The sequence below is a fragment of the Sturnira hondurensis genome, unplaced genomic scaffold, assembly GCF_014824575.4.
Source record: "Sturnira hondurensis isolate 20B ecotype Veracruz unplaced genomic scaffold, ASM1482457v3 Scaffold0021632, whole genome shotgun sequence".
In the NCBI taxonomy this organism is placed as follows: Eukaryota; Metazoa; Chordata; class Mammalia; order Chiroptera; family Phyllostomidae; genus Sturnira; species Sturnira hondurensis.
In genome coordinates this window covers 1,022,982-1,044,200 of record NW_028094263.1, presented here as the reverse complement: position 1 = coordinate 1,044,200, position 21,219 = coordinate 1,022,982, and the positions used below count along the sequence as shown (strand labels likewise).

At 50.9% G+C, this 21,219-nt stretch overlaps 2 protein-coding genes across 2 annotated transcripts; both read left to right on the top strand.

Annotated features, from left to right (window-relative positions):
* Positions 1-4,078: 4,078 nt before the first annotated feature.
* EIF1 (eukaryotic translation initiation factor 1) lies at positions 4,079-6,669 on the top strand. The gene is made up of 4 exons (XM_037033417.1): positions 4,079-4,268; positions 4,974-5,137; positions 5,249-5,350; positions 5,825-6,669. Exons 1-4 carry the CDS (start codon positions 4,238-4,240, stop codon positions 5,867-5,869), a joined length of 342 nt encoding a protein of 113 aa, XP_036889312.1. The 5' UTR covers positions 4,079-4,237; the 3' UTR covers positions 5,870-6,669.
* A 12,026-nt stretch (positions 6,670-18,695) lies between these two features.
* GAST (gastrin) lies at positions 18,696-19,850 on the top strand. The gene is made up of 3 exons (XM_037033560.1): positions 18,696-18,739; positions 19,389-19,604; positions 19,725-19,850. The coding sequence occupies exons 2-3, from the start codon at positions 19,394-19,396 to the stop codon at positions 19,823-19,825; spliced, it is 312 nt and encodes a 103-aa protein (XP_036889455.1). The 5' UTR covers positions 18,696-18,739; positions 19,389-19,393; the 3' UTR covers positions 19,826-19,850.
* Positions 19,851-21,219: the final 1,369 nt, after the last annotated feature.

Below are 21,219 nucleotides of genomic sequence, written 5' to 3'. Positions count from 1 at the left end.
ATCAAAACAATAATCAAAAAAACTCCTGGCACACAAAAGCCCTGGCCCAGACAGCTTCACAGGCATGTGTTACCAAATATTTAGGGAAAAGCTAACTCCTATCCTTCTCAGAATATTCCAAAAAATTCAAGAACAGGGAAGACTCCCAAACTCTTTCTATGAGACCAGTATTATCTTAGTTCTAAAATCAGGTAAAGACACAACAAAGAACAAAAACTACAGGCCAATATCACTAACAAACATAAATGCCAAAATCCTCAATAAAATACCAACAAGCCAGATCCAGAAATGCATTAAAAGGATCATACACCATGACCAAGTGGGATTCTTCCCAGGGATGCAAGGTTGGTATAACATTCATAAATCAATAAACATAATACACCACATAAACAAAGCGAAAGACAAAAATCACATGATCATATCAGTAGACGCCGAGAAACCATCTGATAAAGTGCAGCACCCATCTATGATAAAAATGATCATCGAAGTGGGAGTGAAAGGAGCATAACTCACCATAATAAGTGCATATATGAGAAACCGACAGCCAACATCATACTCAACAGGTTAAAAACTAAAATGTTTCCCCCTAAGATAGAGAACAAAATGAGGGTGTCTGCTTTCACCACTTTTATTCAACACAATACTGGAAGTTCTAGCCACAGTGATCAGACAAGAAAAAGAAATAAAAAGGCATCCAAATGAGAAAGGAGGAAATAAAACTGTCATTATTTGCAGATGACATGATAGTGTACATAGAAAACCCTATAGGCTCCACACAAAAAAACTACTCAACAAATGAATTTGGCAACATAGCAGGATGCAAAGTCAATATTCAGAAATTGAAGGCATTTTTTTTTAAGATTTTATTTATTTTATTTTTTTTAGAGGGGAAGGAGAGAGGGAGAGAAACATCAATGTATGGTTGCCTTTTGTGCGTCCCCTGCTGGTAGTTAGCCTGCAAGGAACTGGTCTGCAACCCAGGCATGTGCCCCGACTGGGAATCGAACCGCGATCGTCTGGTTCGCAGGCCCGCGCTCAATCCACTGAGCTACGCCAGCCAGGGCTAGAAATTGAAGGCATTTTTATACCCCAAGAATGAAATATCAGAAACAGCCATGGCTGGTGTGGCTCAGTCAATTATTAAGCGCTAGCCTGCAAAACGAAAGGTTGCTGGTTCCATTCCATGTTGGGGCACATGCCTGGGTTGTGGGCCAGGTCCCCAGTTATGGGTATGCAAGAGGCAACCAATTGATATTTCTCTCCCTTTTTCTCCCTCCCTTCCCCTCTCTCTAAAAATACATAAATGTGATCTTTAAAAAAGAAAGAAAGAAAGAAGCCAGGCAGCGAAAGACAAATACCATATGATCTCACCTATAAGAGAAAACTATTGAAGAAAAACAAATAAGCAAAACAGAACCAGAGGCATGGAAACAAGGAACAGACTGACAGCAACCAGAGGGGGGAAGGGTCTAGCCAAGGAACAGGCATAAATGACCAATAGACTCGGACAACAGGGTGAGGATTGGCTGGGGAAGAGGGCGGGGGAGTGGGAAGGGGAGAGCAAGAGGGGAAAATTGGAACAACTGTGATAGAACAATAAAAATAATAATTAAAAAACCAAAATGTTGGGCCACTGGTTATGTTAAAAGTTCTTATACATCCTCAAAGAGGAGGGAAGAATGTACCAAGGGAGAGCATGCACAAACACCCTGAGATGAGAAAATTCGGGGTGCTTCATAGAACAGCTGTAGAATATGGGGCATGAGCCTGACCAGAGAGCCAGGGCCAAGGCAAGTGCTCTTGGCCAAAATAATTCTGAAGAACAACAGAATAGAGGGTCTCATTCTATTGGAGACCACGACACTGTGTAGAGCCCCTATCAGGAAGAGATTGTGGCTTAGAGATAAAACCAGTGGAACAGAACCAAGACTCTAAAAATGAACCCACACATATGATTATGATGGAGAACACACAACGAATCAGCAGGGCAAAGATGCCTTATTCAGTAAACGGTGCCGGGACAACTGGCTGTCTATATAGGAACAATAATTAGACCCCTGCTCACACCACCCACAAAATAAATTCCACATGGCGTAAAGACCTACAAGTGAAAAGCAAAGCTTTAAGACTCCCAAAAGGAAATGCAGAATCGCTTTACAAACACAAAGCAGAGAAAGGATTCCTTTGATAAGATCTTTTCCTAAAAGGTAAGATTGATCAACTGGACCACATGATGATTTGAAATTGTCACATGTGTGCAGACCTGGAGAGAGAGCTCTGTCATTCACTCTCTCTCCCCAAACCCCTTGCAAGCAGCACCACGTCTGTGAACCCAGGTGGAGGGCAAGTCGGGTCCTCAGCCTCTCAGACTGGGCTGGAACTGAAACTTGAATGCCCATGACTTCCAGCCACAGTTTGCCTTTCCTGGCATCACAGAAACCAAATTATTAATCAAAAGATCACCTAGTAAATACAGAATCAAAACAAACTATTAAGTCCACCTAGCTTTTACCACCTTGGGGTGGGGGGGGGCAGATTTGAGCAGGCTCTCACTTTGCAGCCCATGGTGCCAACAGTATTGCCCCAAAATTTAATTTATTGGCAACATTTAAAATTCAAGAGTTTTTTTTTTAAACTAAACACCTGGAGTTCCAGGTTCTCCTGAAAAAGATCTGGCACAATGGGCTGCAGGTGCATAGGCTTTACCCGGACCCCATCGCACCCCATTACATCGCCCTTCGCTGTCTGCACTCCTTTATCTGACCTGCCTGGCAGCTGCCCTGGGGTCTAAACTGTTTTTTACCCCTGCAACTGAGAGCATTTCAATTAATACATTGAAAGAGCAAGAAAGTTGACTGTGTTGAAGGACGTAGTTCACCGACCATCTGGGAAGGCTCTACCCCACACAACGAATGACCGATCCTTCAGGTGCCTGAACTCCTCTCCTGCCCCCAGAATCAGTTACTGTCCCTTGACCTCGTGCTAATGAGCTGGGCATTCTTTCCTTACATTATCTCAATGACAGATTTAGAGGTTAACCTATTTTTCAGTTAGATTCACCTAATGATATCTGAGATATCATTATAAATTAATCTAAATGATAAAGTTAAGGTGGTCAAAATATATATGTAATAAACAAAACTACTTTAAAATGGAGCCAGAGCTGCCATGCGAGAGGCACACTGCCTTGAACTCTCATGCCTCAAACCCTGTAATCTTCAAACAGGACAATATAACCTTTGGACAACCTTTGGGCCTAGGACAACACTGTGTCCCAAAGAACTATTTATAAATATAAAAAGAAAGCAGTTATATTATGACTATTGGATTGAAAATTCAACACACTGTATAAAATTAACATCATCATTTTCTGCTGTGTGCACCAATAGATTCCTTCTATTGATGTAATTGTCCCCCCTCCTCATAAATACCCATTGCCTTTGTCTCCTAATGGGAACGTCACTTGGACTTCCACTTAAATTAATGGTTTCTCAATAGCTATTCTTCTGGAGCTCAAATAAATGCTTGTTGCCTCTCACTTTGAAAGGCCTTTTTATTTTTAGGTTAACAAAAGTTTGGGTTACAATACTGCATGTTGATTAAAGGGCCACCCTAATCTTGTAAACAAAGAGGAAGTAGGTGAATAGGTGAGTACGAGATAGTGGTAATCTGTGCTGTTTGGGAGGCTCAGCATCTAAATCCTCTCCGAAGACTGCCAATCTGCTCCACAAAAACCCCTCCTGAGGCAGGTACCGCAGCAACACGGTCAAAAACGCGGAACTTGACAGAGAACAGTGCGCAGGCGCGTCCGAAACCTCCGCCAGTTTTCTGCGCGGCTGACACCTCCCCTCGGCCAGCACAGCCGCCCAAACCAAGCTTTCTCTCCCCCTCCCTTCCCTCCCCGAGTCAGGACGCCCTCCCACCGTACTGAGTTCCTGCGCAAGCGCCGCCCGCGTCCCCGGCCTTGGACCAATTGGAAGCGCCGGCACCTGGACGCTGGGGGCAGGACGCCGTGGGCGGGGTCGAGACGTGAGGGCAACGCGCTGGCGACACAGGGGCGGCTATATAAGTGAATACAGGCACCGCCCCTCCGCCCCAGTCGCTGAGCCGCCGCCGAGGACTCAGCAACCTTCCCCTCGAGCCCCCCTCGTTTCCCGACGCTCCGTCCCCCCTGCCCACCTTCTCCCGCCGCAGCCTTCCGCAGGCCGTTTCCACCGAGGAAAAGGAATCGTATCGTATGTCCGCTATCCAGAACCTCCACTCTTTCGGTAAGCTAAGGAAAGGCCCCGCGGGGCGAAGGCCCAGGTGCGGCGGCACGGCTGTCCGGGCTCGGAAATAGGGCCCGGACAGCTTCCAAGCCCTTCGGGCCTTCCTAAATTTGGATAGAATGAAGGTGTCTGCCCTCGTGGTCCCCGGGGACAGGGCCTGGGCCTTGAGGTGGGTCCCTGAGCGTGACCGGAAGGGTAGGGCGAGAGGTCAGTTCTTGGGCGGGCCCTACGTCTCGGGTGGCGCATTTACTAATGGCTCCAGTGCCACCGCAGGCCACACCCGCCCCTCCCGCCACCCTCGCGTCACGTCCTCTACGTCACTGCCGTTGTCCCGGCCTCCGGAGAGGGAGGTGGCACAGCCCTAAGTGACAAGTGCGCGCACCAATGGGGCGGGAAGTTGGCTCCGCCTCGGAGCTCGGGTTCCGGCCGGTTGCATCAGCCGAGTGGGGCGTTGCCTGTCAGCCCTGGCTGCCCAGACACGTGATCTGTCTCCGAGGGCGGGCCCGGAGGCCGAGGCTTTCCACGAATCTTGGAAAGCCGGCCCTCCCGGACTGACCTGTTCAGGGAGAGCCCAGGAAAAGGACATACCTGATCTGACTCATCCCTTAGCGAGTTCACTTAGTTTTCTGCATGCACAAAACACCCGGTGGGGGGCGACAGTGGCATCTAAGCCACAATGGCTCTAAACTTGATCTTTCTTTCCAGACCCCTTTGCTGATGCAAGTAAGGGTGATGATCTGCTTCCTGCGGGCACTGAGGATTATATCCATATAAGAATTCAACAGAGAAACGGCAGGAAGACCCTTACTACTGTCCAAGGGATCGCTGATGATTACGATAAAAAGAAATTAGTGAAGGCGTTTAAGAAGGTAAGTCTTGTAGGAAATGCAAACTTGCTCACGTGGGGGTGCTGTGTTTTATTTACCGAAAGGGATTATTACTGCTGTTGCTTCACCTAATTTGCTTTGCATCCCTTGCAGAAATTTGCCTGCAATGGTACTGTAATTGAGCATCCGGAATATGGAGAAGTAATTCAGCTACAGGGTGACCAGCGCAAGAACATATGCCAGTTCCTGGTAGAGGTGAGTTCAGTCACTTGGTGCATTTGAGCTTCTGCTCCGGCCAGATTCTGCTACCTCTGTTTAATTTCTGCTGGGGAAACAAGTTTCGTTTTACAAGGCTAAGCAAAATGGCTGAGTTTTGAATGGCATAAACAAATGTATTTTTAAAACAAGGGACTTGTCTGCCTTGAGTGTGCTTTTTTTAGGGATCTACTTTAAAGACTGCAAATTTAAACTGCATACAGACAAGTCCTAATGATAAGCAGGAAGCCTAGTTGGCTGTTCCTCCTAAGAGCTAAAATTTTATTGCACGTTCAGTTTCCCACTGAGTACCCAAGTTGAGAGCCACTGTCCTAGAGGGGGGAGAGGTGTGCGTCTTGGTTCTTGGACTCCCCTTGCCTGGTCTAGGAACAGGAAGACGGGACTATTGGCACCAGAATTAGAGGCTTTGATGCTCTATCCACTCTTTAAAATTTCCCCCTTTTTTCTTTGCAGATTGGACTGGCTAAGGACGACCAGCTGAAGGTTCATGGGTTTTAAGTGCTTTTTGGCTCACTGAAGCTTAAGTGAGGATTTCCTTGCAATGAGTAGAATTTCCCTTCTGTCCCTTGTCACAAGTTTAAAAACCTCACAGCTTGTATAATGTAACCATTTGGGGTCTGCTTTTAACTCGGACTAGTGTAACTCCTTCATGCAATAAACTGAAAAGAGCCATGCTGTCTAGTCTTGAAGTCCCTCATTTAAACGGAGGTCAGGCAGGAGGCACCTGGCAGTGTCCAGCCTGAAACAAAGCAATAACGTGATGTTTCAGCCAAGCGCAGAGCCCCAAGATTGTCACAGGTGGCCATGTCTGGCCAGAAGATCCTTGCCAGAGTTCCCTGTCCTCCTAGAATGTCACCAACTGAGCAGCCCGAGGTGAGGCTGAGAGGAGTGAGGCGGCAGCAGGGGCATGTTACCGCTAGAGGGAGCCTGGGGTAGTCGGAGATCTCCAACCTGACCCGTGGGTGGAGCTTAGAGCAGCCACCTTCCCTCTAAGCAGGGTGATGAGGATATCTGGTGTGTCACCGAGGTCTTTTTAACCAGACGTATCCCAGCTAATTGATGTCCAAACACCAGAATTTGAGGCCAACCTCCCATCAGAGTTAAACTTTTGACAAGGGAACAAATTTCAAACCGATGTGTCAGTCATGTAGCTAGCTGTAGTGCTCACAACTTGACTAGCAACAGCTGCCCAATGCCATGTGAAGTAATGAACTGATTTTTGGATTTTCCCTTCTTCAGTTTTAATGTTATGTAATGTATTTAAACCCTTATTTAAATAAAACTTGTTTTCAGAAACATCTGACTTGCAGATTTGATTCTATACATAGCCAGTCTCGTGTGTGTGAAGGAGCCACAGGAGTGGGCAGCGGACCCGTCTGCGCCCGAAGCTGCTCAACGGGCCTGAGCAAATCCGGGCCAGGAGAACATTTGGCTGGTGCCTTTAGGTTCCCCAAAAGGAACAAGCATGGTGTGGGGCTTGACCTAACCTACAAACCCCTAAAAAGATACACAAGTGTCTACTACTCCTAAGAAGTTAGGTTTGTGATATTAAAAAGCTTAGTGACTAACGTGTTGGGGAAGCTGAAATGGAGTGTTGGCGGGCTGTCCCTGGCAGGACCTTGAGTAGTGGAGTTCATTGAGGTCTGCATCTGGGTTCTTGGTAAACAGCACATTCTCCCAGCAGGTGGATCATAAACTAGTCCTGGTTTCAGACACTGAAATAGGCTGGCAACTACTAGGAGGGGTTATAAGAAGTCGGCACTTGCTTTGTTTGTTGCCAGCCCCTGTGTTACAGGTGGTGGTCAACCTGGAACAAGTCGGGGTGGGGGTCGCGGTCTGGTGGAGAGCTGAGCCAGAGGCCAGCGCCCTAGAAGCAGGAGAGGATTCTGGTAGGTTGTAACACGAGTTCCCTACAAAAGTGATTGGTTTAATAAACTGAACCACTTGGTTCCAGCCATTTGCATCGTTCAAAACACTTAGGTGATACTTTTAAATCAGGTTTGACTTCAACAAAAGGGCTTTTCCTAGAGGAACTTCTAAGAAGTAACACAGGAGGCCAAACCCACAGAAGGTGGATTGAAATGAACCACCATGGGCTGATGCGCAGTTTCTGTGCTGGGCTGCTAACGTCTCGTGCCTTTGAAGGACCTCTCTTTCTCTCAAAGGGGATTATTCTGCAGTAAACTAGCAACACCACAGTTAAGTCAGCTGTCCAGTATCGACTGAAACCATTATCAGCACATACAACGGGGTTTGTGGATACCCTATTCTGATTGATGTTTTGTGGGTGTATCAGGCCTGAAATAATAAAGTGTGTCTCCTGGATGGTTGAGGAAACTCAACTATGGAAATTCCAAGGCTGGTAAGTGATAGCCTAGAACTCCGTCTCCTCTCCCCACCAGATGAGCTCTATCTTCGCATTTTAAATAGTTTGTTTTAGCCTTGGCTGATGTATCTCAGTGGATTGAGCGCGGGCCTGCGAACCAGATGATCGTGGTTTGATTCCCAGTCAGGGCACGTGCCTGGGTTGCAGGCCAGTTCCCAGTGGGGGACACACAACAGGCAGCCATACATTGATGTTTCCCTCTCTCCTTCCCTTCCTCTCTGGAGATAAATGAATACAATATTTTAAAAATAAAAAAATAGTTCGTTTTACCAACACAGTCTTCATTGTGCAGTGCAAACCAAGGGGAATCAGGGCACACGAAGGTGAGTCAAGAAGACACCCTGTTGAGATGTAAGACCAGCAACAGCCTTGTGAGGCAAAAAGAGGCCAGTGCCACCACTGGCTTGGCCAAAGAGCACAGGACCTCGGAGCACTGGGGTGTCTCCCTCTGCCACCCATGGGCAGGGGTGTCAAGGCCCAGCGGTGAAAGCACCCAGGACCTTTGGCTGAAACAAAGGCCCTGCATAGAGCAGAAATAATAGTACTCTTACTGGGTGCTAGGCCTTTGCCGAGCATTTACACATCGACTCACTGGTTACACATTAGCCCCAAGGTAAAACATTCAGAGAGAAGTAGCAAGTGGAGAGAAGGGAGGAGAGGAAAATGAGGGCTGGAACGTTGGTGTGAGATCAGAGTGGGCTGAGCCACAGCCATGGTTCTCCCCTTCTCATCCATTTCCTCCACTCCTCAGTCTCCCTGCCCCACCCCAGCTAGCTGCAGCCCTCCTGCCCATCCCCCAGGCCCCTCTCTGCAACAGGGACAAGCAAAGACTTTTTTTTTTTTTAGAGAAGAGAAAGGGAGACAGAAACATCAGTGTGTGGTTGTCTCTCACATGCCCCCTCACTGGAAACCCGGCCCACAACCCAGGCATGTGCCTGACTGGGAATCGAACCAGTGACACTTTGGTTCTCAGCCTGGTGCTCAATCCACTGAGCCACACCAGCCAAGGCCAGACATTTCCTAAAATTACGTAATTTAATACAATAAAAACCAGTCAGCTTGCCCTAGCTGGTGTGGCTCAGTGGATTGAGCACTAGTCTGCAAACCAAAGGGTCACCAGTTTGATTCCCAGTCAGGGCAAGTGCCTGTGTTGCGGGCCAGGTCCCCAGTAGGGAGCATGTGAGAGGCAACCGCACACTGATGTTTCTCTTCCTCTCTTTCTCCTTCCCTTCCCCTCGCTCTAAAAATAAATAAATAAAATATATTTTTTAAAAAAACAGCTAAAACTACAGAGAAATTTACAAAAACCTACTTAAAGCCTATTCAAATGACTGTATGTTCTATAAATAGATAAAGAAACTATATTTGTAACCTGAACATCCTACCAAGTAGCTCTAGAACTGACCCCTTCTTCATTTACCATCCTTAGTGGCATCTGTGTCAGAACGCAGTTCACAAGGCTCTGAAATTAAGCATTTGCCTTGGCTGGTGTGGCTCAGTGGATTGAGCGCCAGCCTGTGAACCAAAGGGCCACCGGTTCAATTCCCAGTCAGGGCACATGCCTGGGTTGTGGGCTGGGAGGCAACCTATCAATGTTTCTCTGCCTCTTTCTCCCTTCTACTGTCTCTAAAAATAAATAAATAAAATCTAAAAAAAGAAAAATGAAACCAAGGGCTCTTTGACTAATTTTTTTCAGGAGATAAACAATTATTTCAAAATTACCACATAACCTCAGATGTTTCAGTAATTTCTTGCACTTTTTTCTTTTTATGATGTTTTTCTTTGCTTTTAAAAATTCCTTGCCAGTACTATTTCAGAGTCCTAATTCAGATATTTATACAATGCACTCTTCCTGGGAAGCTTGTTAAAAATTCAGACCGTGTTTGGCTGGGTGGGGGAAGGGGGAGTGGTGGCTGGAAAATGCAGACAACTGTAATTAAACAGCAATAAAACAATTTTTTTAAAAATCCAGACTGTGGATCCCACCCGGAACAGTTCAGCTCACCTGGATGTCAGCTGAACAATGCTCAGCCGCCCCCACCCCCCTCAGTTTTTAAAGGCCTACCAAAATGTCAACTGAAAAGAAATGCATCATCTCTAAACTTTGACCCAACAACTTCAAAATCAGAATGAATTACTGCTTAACACTACAAAAGGTAACGTTGGCCATACGGGAAGTAGAATTCTTATGTAACTATATGTAAATGTAATCAAAGTTCTAGAGAAAGAACTAATTATTAACAAAAGTTAGATTTGTGAAGTTTATAAACATCTTTTCGAAAATGTTACCAAGAAAATATGTCTATTTGGCCAGTGGGTGCGTGTCATTGATTTCGCGAGAGGTGTGGCAGCGTCACGCTGGAATGCCTGGCGCACAGGCCCTGGGCAACGGCCCTGCCTCGAGAGCACAGGATCTGGCCCCAAAGCCCTGATGCGGGGCCCAGGAACTGGCCTTTTTAACCAGCATCAGCCACTCCTTACGGGAGGGCCGCAGACCACTCCTGGGGCAACAGTGCTGCGGGAAAGGGGGGCTGCTGAGCAAACGAGCAGGAGAGAAGCGTCAGATCTGAACTCCGGGGGAAGTAATCAGGAGCACGTATGTCATGTAAGATGGTTTGAAAGGGGGGGCGGTCGAGGGCCAGAAGGTGGTTACCAGCATCCGAGAAACCAACCCTGAGACTGTGAGCTCTCGTGTGTGACGTGCATCTGAGCACTTTCTTGCAAGACTGCCCACGTTTTTATCAGACTCTTAAAAGCACCCACTACCGAACACAGTTAAGAATCCCTGGTCCACGGTTCCGTCCCCAGGCCCACGAAGCCCCAGGGATTAACGAAGGTTTTCCAGGCCCATCATTACAAGCAGCAGCAGTGCCCATTTCGGTGTCAACTTTTAAAATTAATAACTATTTTGAAACATCAGTAAATATCTCTAAAACCGGCGGTGTGTTGGGCAGAAGGCAGACACACTCCGCAGCACAGTGCTCCAAAGACGGTGCATGACTCCCTCTCTCCACAGCCACTGTCCCGTCATCGCCCAGTCACAGCAGTCTGACCGTTGCACAGTTTAAATTGTCTTTACTCATCGTCCTTTATGGTTGATTTATACCCAGAATGGACGACTGGTTAAAAACAGGAAACACAGGGAACACACAGGATGCTAATGTGGAGCACAAACATGTCGGTCATCCTGTGTGTGTGTCCAGTCATCAATTCTCACTCTGTTTCTGCGAGACGACAGAAAACAAGCACAAGGACAAAGTCGGCTGCGGAGAGATCGACTGACTTGGTTCCGCAACCCACCGTGGAGACAGAAAGAAAGACTGCCGCTCGGCACGGCCTGGGAGCTGGTGCAGACCATCGACCCCTCCCCAGACCCACGGAAGCAGTCTTCCTTCCAGCAACCTCCATTTTATGAAGTTTGAGAAGCGCCAGTTTGGACCATAAACGCAGCAGACTTCATACCGCAATCTGCGAGCTGGTTAAAAAAAATAAACCGGTATCATGGTGACTTGTCATTTTTTCAGAAGTGCGTTTTTCATTGCAGTGTTAGATCTGACGAAAACAGTTGAAGTGCAGAAAACGGTTTGAGCAGAGTAGGTACTGAGTACCATTGCTCTAGCGGAGAGGTGCAGAAACCCGGCAGTCACGGAATCCACCGGGGAGCTCCACGGTGGGACCAGCCTGGGCTCAGCTCTCAGGGCCTCAAGGCAGAACCACGGGCGTGGCCCGTGAGTGATGGTGATCTGCCCATTCACCCCCATCAAGCTCCATCGGACCTGCAGTTTCCACTCCTGCCAGGAAGATGTCGAAAACGATGTTGAAGGGGGACGTACAGTGATGGGTACATGGGGGACATAGCACTGGAATATATATGTATCAATAAGCATGTCCTTGGGTGAGGATTAAAAAAGAAACACACTTCCCCACCCCATCTCTCCTTGCTGTCTGTCACTCCAACCCACCCCACTCACTGGCTCAGCAGGCAACAGAGCGAAGGGAAGAGAAAGATCACCCTGGAGGGAACAGGCAAGCAGCAGGAAGACTTTTTAAATGCTTGTGGAATCCAACTGTCCAGGTTTGAGCCTCACTCACGTGTCTCGAATGCTATGGGCATATTACCATGTTCAGTTCGGTATTTGGTTTCACCCGGCTCTCAACAGGTCACCCTACTGCCGAGGCACCATGGCTGGCAGCGGATGGGAGAGTCCTGGCTCAGAGACGAAGAGGTTGGTTATTCGCAACCCAGCTGGCAGCATGATTTGCATCAGTTCCTCTTACCCCCCAGGGTCCTTGTTGGTGACATAATATGGACCCACGGTAGTTGCACCTGAGCTGAGGGACACTGAGCTCGGGGAATCTATCGCTTTTCTAGTCAGCAGTAAGAAGCTTACCCTTCGTCCCATAGGGAGGCATTACTTCGTGTAGGGGAAAGGGAGGTAAAAACATGTTGCAAGTGTCAGCAGGCTTGCTTTGGGGAGAGCTTCAAGGTCCAGGGGAAGGAGAAGGCTTCTCTCCTTACTCCCCTCCCCCCATAATTATTCACGGCACTTTAGGGTCACATCGCACTGTCTCCCCTCTAAGAGAACAAGAACAAAGACCCACTGAGTCAACATTGTGCACCCAGGGTCTGCACAGTGCCTGGCACAGAAAAACAGTCACTTAGAAAAACTACTCTGAACGAATAGATAAACGAATGGGTGGATGCACGAAAAAGTGAAGGCACAAGGTCTCCAAGCAGGCAGCAGCGTCTGGGCTGAAAGGCCTGGTGAAGGGGCTGGCCTCGAACAGAGCTCTGCACCCTCCAGTGATGAAGGAAAGGACAAAAGGACAGAAGGACTCAGACAACTGCGGTCAGTCATGGCCAGCAGAAGGGGACTGACAGTGAGATGACCTTGGGAGTGAAGGAAGAGACATTCACAAGGTTGCCAGGCAACAACCCAGCTGCAGAATATTAATCTGCAATTGAATCAACTGGCTAGATTCGGGAACATTCCCTGTTTGCATGGAGTGGGGGACAGAAAGGGGGCGATGTCCTCCGTCAGGAACTAGGGGCCAGCCTGGCAGGTTCCGAAGCAGAGAAGGGGTACCAACCTATTCTAGATGCATGCCGCAAAACCGAAATGGCACACTGTGGGGCCAGGCTGGGAAGGAGGACAGTGAAGCCAGGTGGGGTAGATGGGTTGTGAGGACCCAGGCAGGTAGAGGAAGCGGAGGTCACAGGGGAGGTAGATTGGGCTTCTGGGGAGAGGGCGGGACAGGAGGCCAAGGCAGCAGTACTCAGAGTTACGACAACCGGCCAGGTTCACAGCTCAGCCCTTCACCCCATGCCTGTGGGGCCGCGGCAAACACCTTCACCTGGCCGACCACACGTCCTCCACTCTAAAATGCACCTGAGTAAATACTTCTCCCACACAGGTGCTTTTAGAATTACTTTCCCATTTAAAAACCACTATCTGACATTGCTAAATAAAATACTTTCTAATATTTTATTATAAAGATGTTCAAATACACAGAAAATGTTACCGTATTTTTCTCAGAGTATAAGACACACTCCCCCGACCCCGACATATTTGGGAGGAATAATGGTTGTTAATGCTGCTGTTGGGTTCTGTTTACATTTACATTGGTGAAATAGTATGTTATTTATGTTATTAAATATTTGGCCACATTTTTTGCTCTTTTCCTCCTCTAAAACCTAGGCGTGTCTTATGGTCAGAGAAAATATGGTAATTTTAATGTGAGCACTCATCTGCCACCACCTAGACTCTATAAGTTATATTAGTCTTGATCTCTTGTCCATCTGTTTTCTTTTTTATACATTTTGAAATAAATGTGCAGTCCACTTCCCTGCTTGCCACAGTTCTTTTTTAAAATAAAATGTTCTTACAATGAAACGTGCAAATCCTAAGTACACATCCGCCAGGCGTTGACTGCCTGCAAACGGGACTCTGAGCTCAAGTCTGAGAGTTCAGGGAGACAATGTGCCTGCAAGCTTTCGTTCACCAGCGCAAGGGTGACTGGTAAAATGCTGGGGGCAAGGCAGTCTCCAGGGTGACCCAGCGCCACGGGAGGCAGAAGGTGGGGAGACCTGAGGAGCTAGTGTGAGGCCTGCATGGAGGAGGGGGCGTTAACCTACAGGGGAGGGGGGCTGCCAGGGACAATTGCAGGGAAGAGTGGAGACGAAATGATCCAGGAAAGGGGGAGATTATTCTCAGTGGCAGAACGCAGCAGCAGGAGGTGCCGGTAAGGCTGCAGTCAGGAGAACACCAACAATAATAGCACTAACTCAGAACTTACCTGCACAGGGAACCAAATCTCACACCGGCCCTGGAGGGCAAGTGCCCGTACCATCCTCCAGACGGCAACTGGCCTTAGATCACGTGGTCAGGCAGTGCCAAGCTGGGAGTCCGGCCCAGGAGAGGACTGGGGTGCTGTGTGGCTTGAGTGTGAGTGTGGGGCTTAGGGCTCCCCAGGTGATCTTAATGTGAGCTGTGTGTTGGGAGCCACTGCCCCCAACACACAGGTGGCTCTCAGGTGAGAATGTGAGAGGGTGGCCAGCGGGAGAAGGCAGAGGCTAAGTTGGGGGCTCCCTCTTGCTCTCAGTCCCAGGTTTCTGGGCCTGTCCCCTGGCCCCTGAGGTTGGTGGGCGGCCTCCCAGCTCAGCCCGAGAGCAGCATGCTGGCTGTCCTCTTGGTCCCAGACAACAGGCAAGGCCCTTCTTCCACCCCAGCCCCCTGCCCAGGGAAGGGGCCATGGATGCCCATGTTGACACAAACACCTCCCAGGTGTCACTATTTGTCCCAGCACCTTCACACCCGCCAAGGCCCCACTGCCTGGGACAGCGTGACTGAGCCACCATCCGTGTCTGTCTTTTCCTCCATCGAGGAGGTCCGCATGGGGATCACCAGTAACAGTGACGCTTCTCAAGGTCGCCTGTGGTCAGGCTGCAGAGCTGCCCTTGGAGAGGTCCTCTCCCAGGAACTGTTCTCCCCTTCACAGGGTACCACCGTCATGTCTATTTTTTTGCATGTGACCCCTCCCCCAGAACCTAAACTCCCTGAGGCAGGGAAAAGGCCACCAAGCTCATCTCTTAGCCTAGGGCCTCACCAAAGCCTGGCTTACAGCAGGCGCTCAATAATTGCAACGAAAATGGAACAGACGATCAGACCAACACCCTAACGTATTTGGAAAATCACAGGCAAACTCACTCGGGGCTGGTTCTCACTGACAGAAGCCTTCCCGGGCCTGGAAACCCTTGCATGCCTTTCCTGTTGCCGCCCTAAATAGTATCACCAATTTGCCCCGGCAGGGTGGCTCAGTGGTTGGAACATCATCCATACACCAGAGGACTGTGGGGTCCATCCCCAGTCAGGCACATCCCTGGCTTTCCGTTTCAATCCCCAGTCAGAGCACCTACGGGAGGAACCAATCAATGCTTCTCTCTCACATCCACATTCCTTTCTCTCCCTCTCTCTTTCTTTCTCTTCCTTCCACCCCTCAGTTCCTTCCTCTCTCTCCAAAATCAAGAAACACGTCCTCGGGTGAGGAACCAAAAAAATAAAAAATTACCACCGATTAAGGCTTCAGACCACACCAGCCCCCCCTCACAGTTCTGTAGCCCAGACGCCCAGGCACCGCGTGGCTCGCTGGGCCAAAAGCAGTGTGTGGCCGGGGCTGCACTCCCTGCCGAAGGCTCTGGGATGCATCCGCCTCGCAGCTCAGGCAGGATGTTGGCCGAACTCAGCTGTTTGTGGCTGTGGGGCCTCTGCTGGGGTCACACCCCCGTCCTGCAGGCCTCCCCCTCCCACCTTGGACCCAACAAGGGCAGGTCAAGTCCTCTCCGTTCTTCGAAGCTCTGCCTCTAGCCAACGAACATCTCTTCTTTTAAAGGCGCATCTGGTTCCATTGGGCCCACTCAGACCATGCGGGGTCAGCACTCTACTTGAACGTCCGTAGCGTTAATTACATCTGCAAAGTCCTTTCTGCCATGTCACCCCCCACATGTCCTGCGGGCTGGGGTGCGGACGTCTTTGGGGAGTCATTATTCTGCCCACCGCCACCACCCTGCCCCCCAGAGAAGAAAGGTCCAGAAACAGGTGAGTTTTGAGCCCGGCTCTCCTTGGTCACGTGAATTCAGGACAGGGATTGCTTCACCTGCCTGGGCCTGTTTTGTCACCTGCAGAATTGGAACACACTCCCACTCACGTACCAGGATCCTGATAAAGAGCAACGGCATTCATTCGTGCAAAGGACCGGCAATGATGACAATGCCCGGCACGTAGCAGTCATCTCTGGGAGCCCAGGGGCAGGACCCACAGGGCGGGGACGGAGCCCCAGGTCTGGGATCTGGTCTTCCACCTGGTAGACAGACCTAGAAACTGGGTTTTCTGATCACCTGCTAGTCAGAGTGTTAGATCCTGGCTCCACCCAGCTTCACCAGCCCCCAAACCCTCCTCATACCAGCAGGCGCTGGTCTCTGGCACGGCCGGCCTCCATGGGCTCTGATCCTGTTGCCTCCTTCAGTGACAGTTCAAGGCGGTCGGTTCTCTGTGTCACCGCCAGTGGGAGGAAAAACCTTGGGTTCAAAAAAGGTGCTTTTTAGGGAATTACCTTCCTTAAGCCTTGGGGGAGGTGAGGCTCTCTCAGGACAGTGAGTGCACAGTCCTTGTCACATTTCCCCTTCACTGCAGCCCTGTGCGGAAGGAATGAATGATTCCCATTTCACAGGTGGGGCCTACGGATGCCCAGAGAGGATAAGGAAAGAAGGTGCAAACAAACGGGTGCAGACACCCATGAAATTCCGGGCACCATGCACGGTGCCTTACGTATGTCACCTTCACACGGCTCTCCCCCAAGTCATTTCCCTCAGTTCCTGGAGGAAACAGCAGCTCAGAAAGGGACAGAACTGCCCAGAGCTCCACGGGTCCCTTGTGAGGGGAAGGTGCCAACTCTGTGATGGTGAGCTCTCAGGGCCAGGGCTTTCTCTCTCGACTGTGAACTTGAGCCCTGCTGCATGCTCGCCAGTGCCCTACACAGCGCCATTCTGCCCGCCTGCCTAACAGGAAGGGGTCCACACCTCTCTGGTGCAGTGGCCGCCCCTGTGCCACCAGCCTGCAGAAGACAAGCCAAGGGGCCAAAAAAAAAAAAGGAAGGAGGAGGACGAGGGGGGAAGGGGAAGGGAGAGGAGGAGGGGAGTTGGAGGGGGAGGGGGAAGAAGAAAAGCCAAGGGGCATAATGCCCCCCCACACACCCCAACCCTCCACCTCCCACCCCCCACAGCAGAAATCAAGTCTTTCGTTCTGGTTCAAGCAGGACTCTGCTGAAAGCTCATAATTTCCCATTGCCATGGCAACATGAACATCTCATCTCAGGGTATGAGCAAATATGCTCCCCTCTGTCCACCCCCCCACCCCTGCCAGTACTTTCAAAGTCCTTCCACCTCTGAGTTTCTGTGATTCAGTTATTATCGCCAACCCCCGCACTGTTTCGGTCATTTACATTCATTCTATCTGCTGAGTCACCGAGACCTGCTCTGGATTAGGGTGGTTATTCACCAGAACATTCGGCCACTTGTTGCCATGGATACCTCGAAACCTGCTTTCTTCATCACCTGTTAATTCGCTGTAGAGCTGGCTGTGCGCGTGGGTACCACTGCCCTTTACCCAGGACCCAAGGGGCCTCTAAACTCCTCCAGCCCAGGAAGGGCCCTAATGACGCACGAACAGAAGCAAAGTCCCTAGTACCCCCCAGCGGAAGGATACGTGACAGCCTAGAGCTCGTTACATCCACCCAAACCAGACCCAGGCAGGCAGTTACCAAACAGGTCCACAAAGCCTTGCATTTGGTTTCCTGGAACATCTTGGACAAACCCTTGAGTCTCTGTGCTCATTTTTTATTTATTTTTATTTTATTTTCTAGAGAGAGAGGAGAAGGGAGGGAGAAAGAGAGGGGAAGAAAGATCGATATGCAACAGAGATGATGTGTGAGAGAAATATCGATGGCAAGTGCCCCAGCTGGGGAGCCGGCCTGCGACCCAGGCAGGTGCCCTGACCGGATTTAAACCCGCGAGCTTTTGCTTTGCCAGATGAGGGTCGGTCGACTGAGCTATGCTGGTCAGGGCTCTTTGCTGACCATTTGAAGATCTATTTTTATATTGAAAACTGGTGGGTGCATTGTGTAGATTACTGTCTCCCCATGAGCCTCGAAGTGCAGGAGCCTCAAGGAATTGGCTCTAGGAAAGGACTTTGCGAGAGGTGGGGGATGAGGAGCAGGCCTGGGGAGGTACAGGGGCAGCTGCAAGCTAAATCCAGCCCAGCAGAGAGGGCTCAAGGAGAGAGGGCGGTGCTCAGGGCTTTCCAGGTAAGGGAAGATGCAGGGGGTTCAGAGCCAACCTGGAGGCAGCAGTAGGCAGAGAGCGAGGCCATCAGCCCATGGCCCATTGCTCCTGATAACTACGGCACGTCCTGTTTGCAGAGGCCTACCAAAGGGACAGGGGATCAATATGTCACTCTATATTCACACACTCCCTGATCTGCAAACATCAATGTATGGTGACATATGCTTTCTCTGCATCTAAGGTCATTTGGTCCATCTGCCTCACCAGCCCCCCAAAGCGGAAGTAGTCTGAGGGATGAGCAGCAGGCCTCTGACCCCGAGGACATGGTGGGGACATTGTTCCTGACCCCAGGGAGTCTGTCTGCTGCCTGCCTTCATGCCCAGCTGAAGAACTGCCCCCACCCCTCTCCTGTCCCCCACCCTGAAGTCAGCCCCCTCTCCCTTCCCCCCACATCCAGATGACAAACTCTAGATGGCAGGGCAGGGCTGGGGTTGCTCCCCTTGCGGTGGGGAGTCTGGCTTCGTGGGGGAAGAGGGCCTGGGAGGGGCCTTGAGGGCTTTATAAGGCAGGGCTGGAGCTGCCAGCCCAGCAGAGGACTGAGAGGTACCAGACAGACCTCAGCATCAGTGGACTCCCAACTCTGCAGGTGAGAGCACCCAGGAGCGGGGTGAGAGGCTGGGAAGAGGGTTGATGGGCGCCCCCCGCCCCGATACACATACACACACCCTGTCAAGGTTCCAAGCTCCTATCTCCATGTCTCCAGAGCTAGGGCCCCTCCCTTAGCCCAGGGCCCGACTTGGTCACAGCACCAGGACCCACCTAGCTTCCCAACCCTTGCCCTCGAGCTGACCTGCTGCTTCACCCAGGGCCCAGCCCTGACCCTCTTATTCCATTTGCATCCCAGCTCAGGGAGGTGGGCAGGACCAAGGCTAATCTCCCATCTCTCAGGGGAGAAAACCCAGGCCCAGAGGGGAGAAGTGACCCAACTCACTGGGCAAGGCTAGGACTGGAACCCAGGGTTCCTGGACCCCATCTCAAGCTCTTTCACAGAACAGCCCTTCCTGAAAGAGCTCCCCATGATGAGACACGGTCTCCACCAGCCAGTCGTGTGCTCGGCACTTGGTAGTGCAAGCGAGCGCCTGTTTATCTGAATTAGTTTAAGTGTAAAGAGCCACATGGGGCTTGTGGCTGCCACACTGAGCAGGAACAGTTCACAAACCCTTGCCGAATTGCAGACCTGCCCCCTGGGTGCCGGGACTGCCTGCCTTTAAGCTGGGCCCTGCTCTCCTTGGCAGACAGGATGCAGCGACTGTGTGTGTGCGGGCTCCTCTTGGCACTGGCTCTGGCCGCCTTCTCCGAAGCTTCCTGGAAGCCTGGCTCCCAGCTGCAGGACTTACGGTCTGGTCCAGGGGTCCATCGGGGCCTGGGTCCACATTCACTGGACCGGCTGGGCCCAGCCTCTCGCCATCAAAGGCAGCTGAGGTTCCAGGGCCCCCCAGACCTGGTGGCAGGTAGGAGCTGCTGACAGCCCTCCCTGCTTGCCCCGCCCAGCCAGTTTTGGCCCTGGCCTCAGTCCCAGAGGCTAGATGTCCCGCCCCATCCTCACCTCCTCTCCCCACTCTGATCCTCAGACCTATCCAAGAAGCAGGGGCCATGGCTGGAGGAAGAAGAAGCGTATGGATGGATGGACTTTGGCCGCCGCAGTGCTGAGGATGGGGACCAGCATCCCTAGAACCGAGCTGCAGAGCCTGTGGCCTCCCAGCCCCGCCCCAGGGAAAACCAATCCAAATAAACTAGCTTCCAATGGATCACACTGCGTCACGTGTCATGGGGTAAGGGAGGGGAGTCGCGGGTAGGGTCCAGGCAGGGAAGAGACTTGAGCACCCCTCTAGGGGCAGGGGTCTTGGCTCATCCTTCTTGGTGTCTCCACAGCCTCACACTGAACAAGAATCTCCATTTGGGAGTGGGAGAACAGGGAGAACAGGGGGTGGGGGTCACAACCAGAGGAAGTTGGGGTTTTTATTAAAGATTTTATTTATTTACTCTTAGAGGGGAAGGGAAAGATAAAGACATCTGTGTGGTTGCCTGTTGCACCCCCCACTACTGGGCATCTGGCACACAACTCAGGTATATGCCCTGACTGGGAATCGAACTGGTGACCCTTTGGTTCTCAGGCCAGCACTCAATCCACTGAGCCACACCAGCCAGGGCCGGAGGCAGCTTCTTAAAAGCTTCCAATGATGTCACTCCAACCTTCCCATGCTTCCCATGGCACTTAGAATAAAATCTATACTCCTTGTCAAGGCTCTAAGAGCCAGTCTGCATGGTGGGTGCCGTCATGGGCACCCCGTTTCTCTCCCTGTCTCTTCTTTTCCCAGACGCACCTTGCTCTTTCCTGCTCAGATCATTGGTCCTTGCTTCCCTGCCCCCCACAGCACAAAGGCAGCCAGCTGCCCTTTTCCCCCACGGGGCCTGGGGACCTCGGTGGAGACACCTCTTCCTGAGCCACCTACCCTTTCCGCCTCTAACCCTCCGCACCCGGCCCCCATTATTCTCTAACGGGGGCATTATATTTTCTCTAGAGCGCATGCCACAACCTGTAGCATTTTGTTTGCCAATGTGTTGTTGGCCTCCTCAGTTAGTAAGGGAAACCCTTGAGAGCGGGGACCATGTGCCCCTCTTCCCTGCTGTAGCCCCGGTACCAAAAACGGGAGGTACCCAATGAATGTCTGTCAGATGGGAGGGTGGCTGGCGCCGGCCCTTGGTGGTGTCTGGCCCACGGCCCCTCACTGGTCTTGGGTCTGTCGGAGGCCTCCTCCCACCAGCACATGCCCCCGAGGGCTTTCTGAGTCCCAGGCAGGCCGGAAACGCTGGGCGGCCCCAGAACGGCCATTCAGTCCACGGCAGACGGGAGTTGGAGGAGAGCCGCAGCGCAGGCCCCCAGGCTGGCAAACTTTCTCCAGAAGGGTCGAATGGGAAATACCCTGGGCCTTGCAGGCCAAGGGGCAAAATCAAGACTCTTGTGGAAGCATTCAAATAAACATCTAAAAAGTGATCATGAAAAACGCAACCACCATTCTTTGCTGGCAGGCTGTATGAAAATAGGTGAGGCCCAGGGGTCAGCGT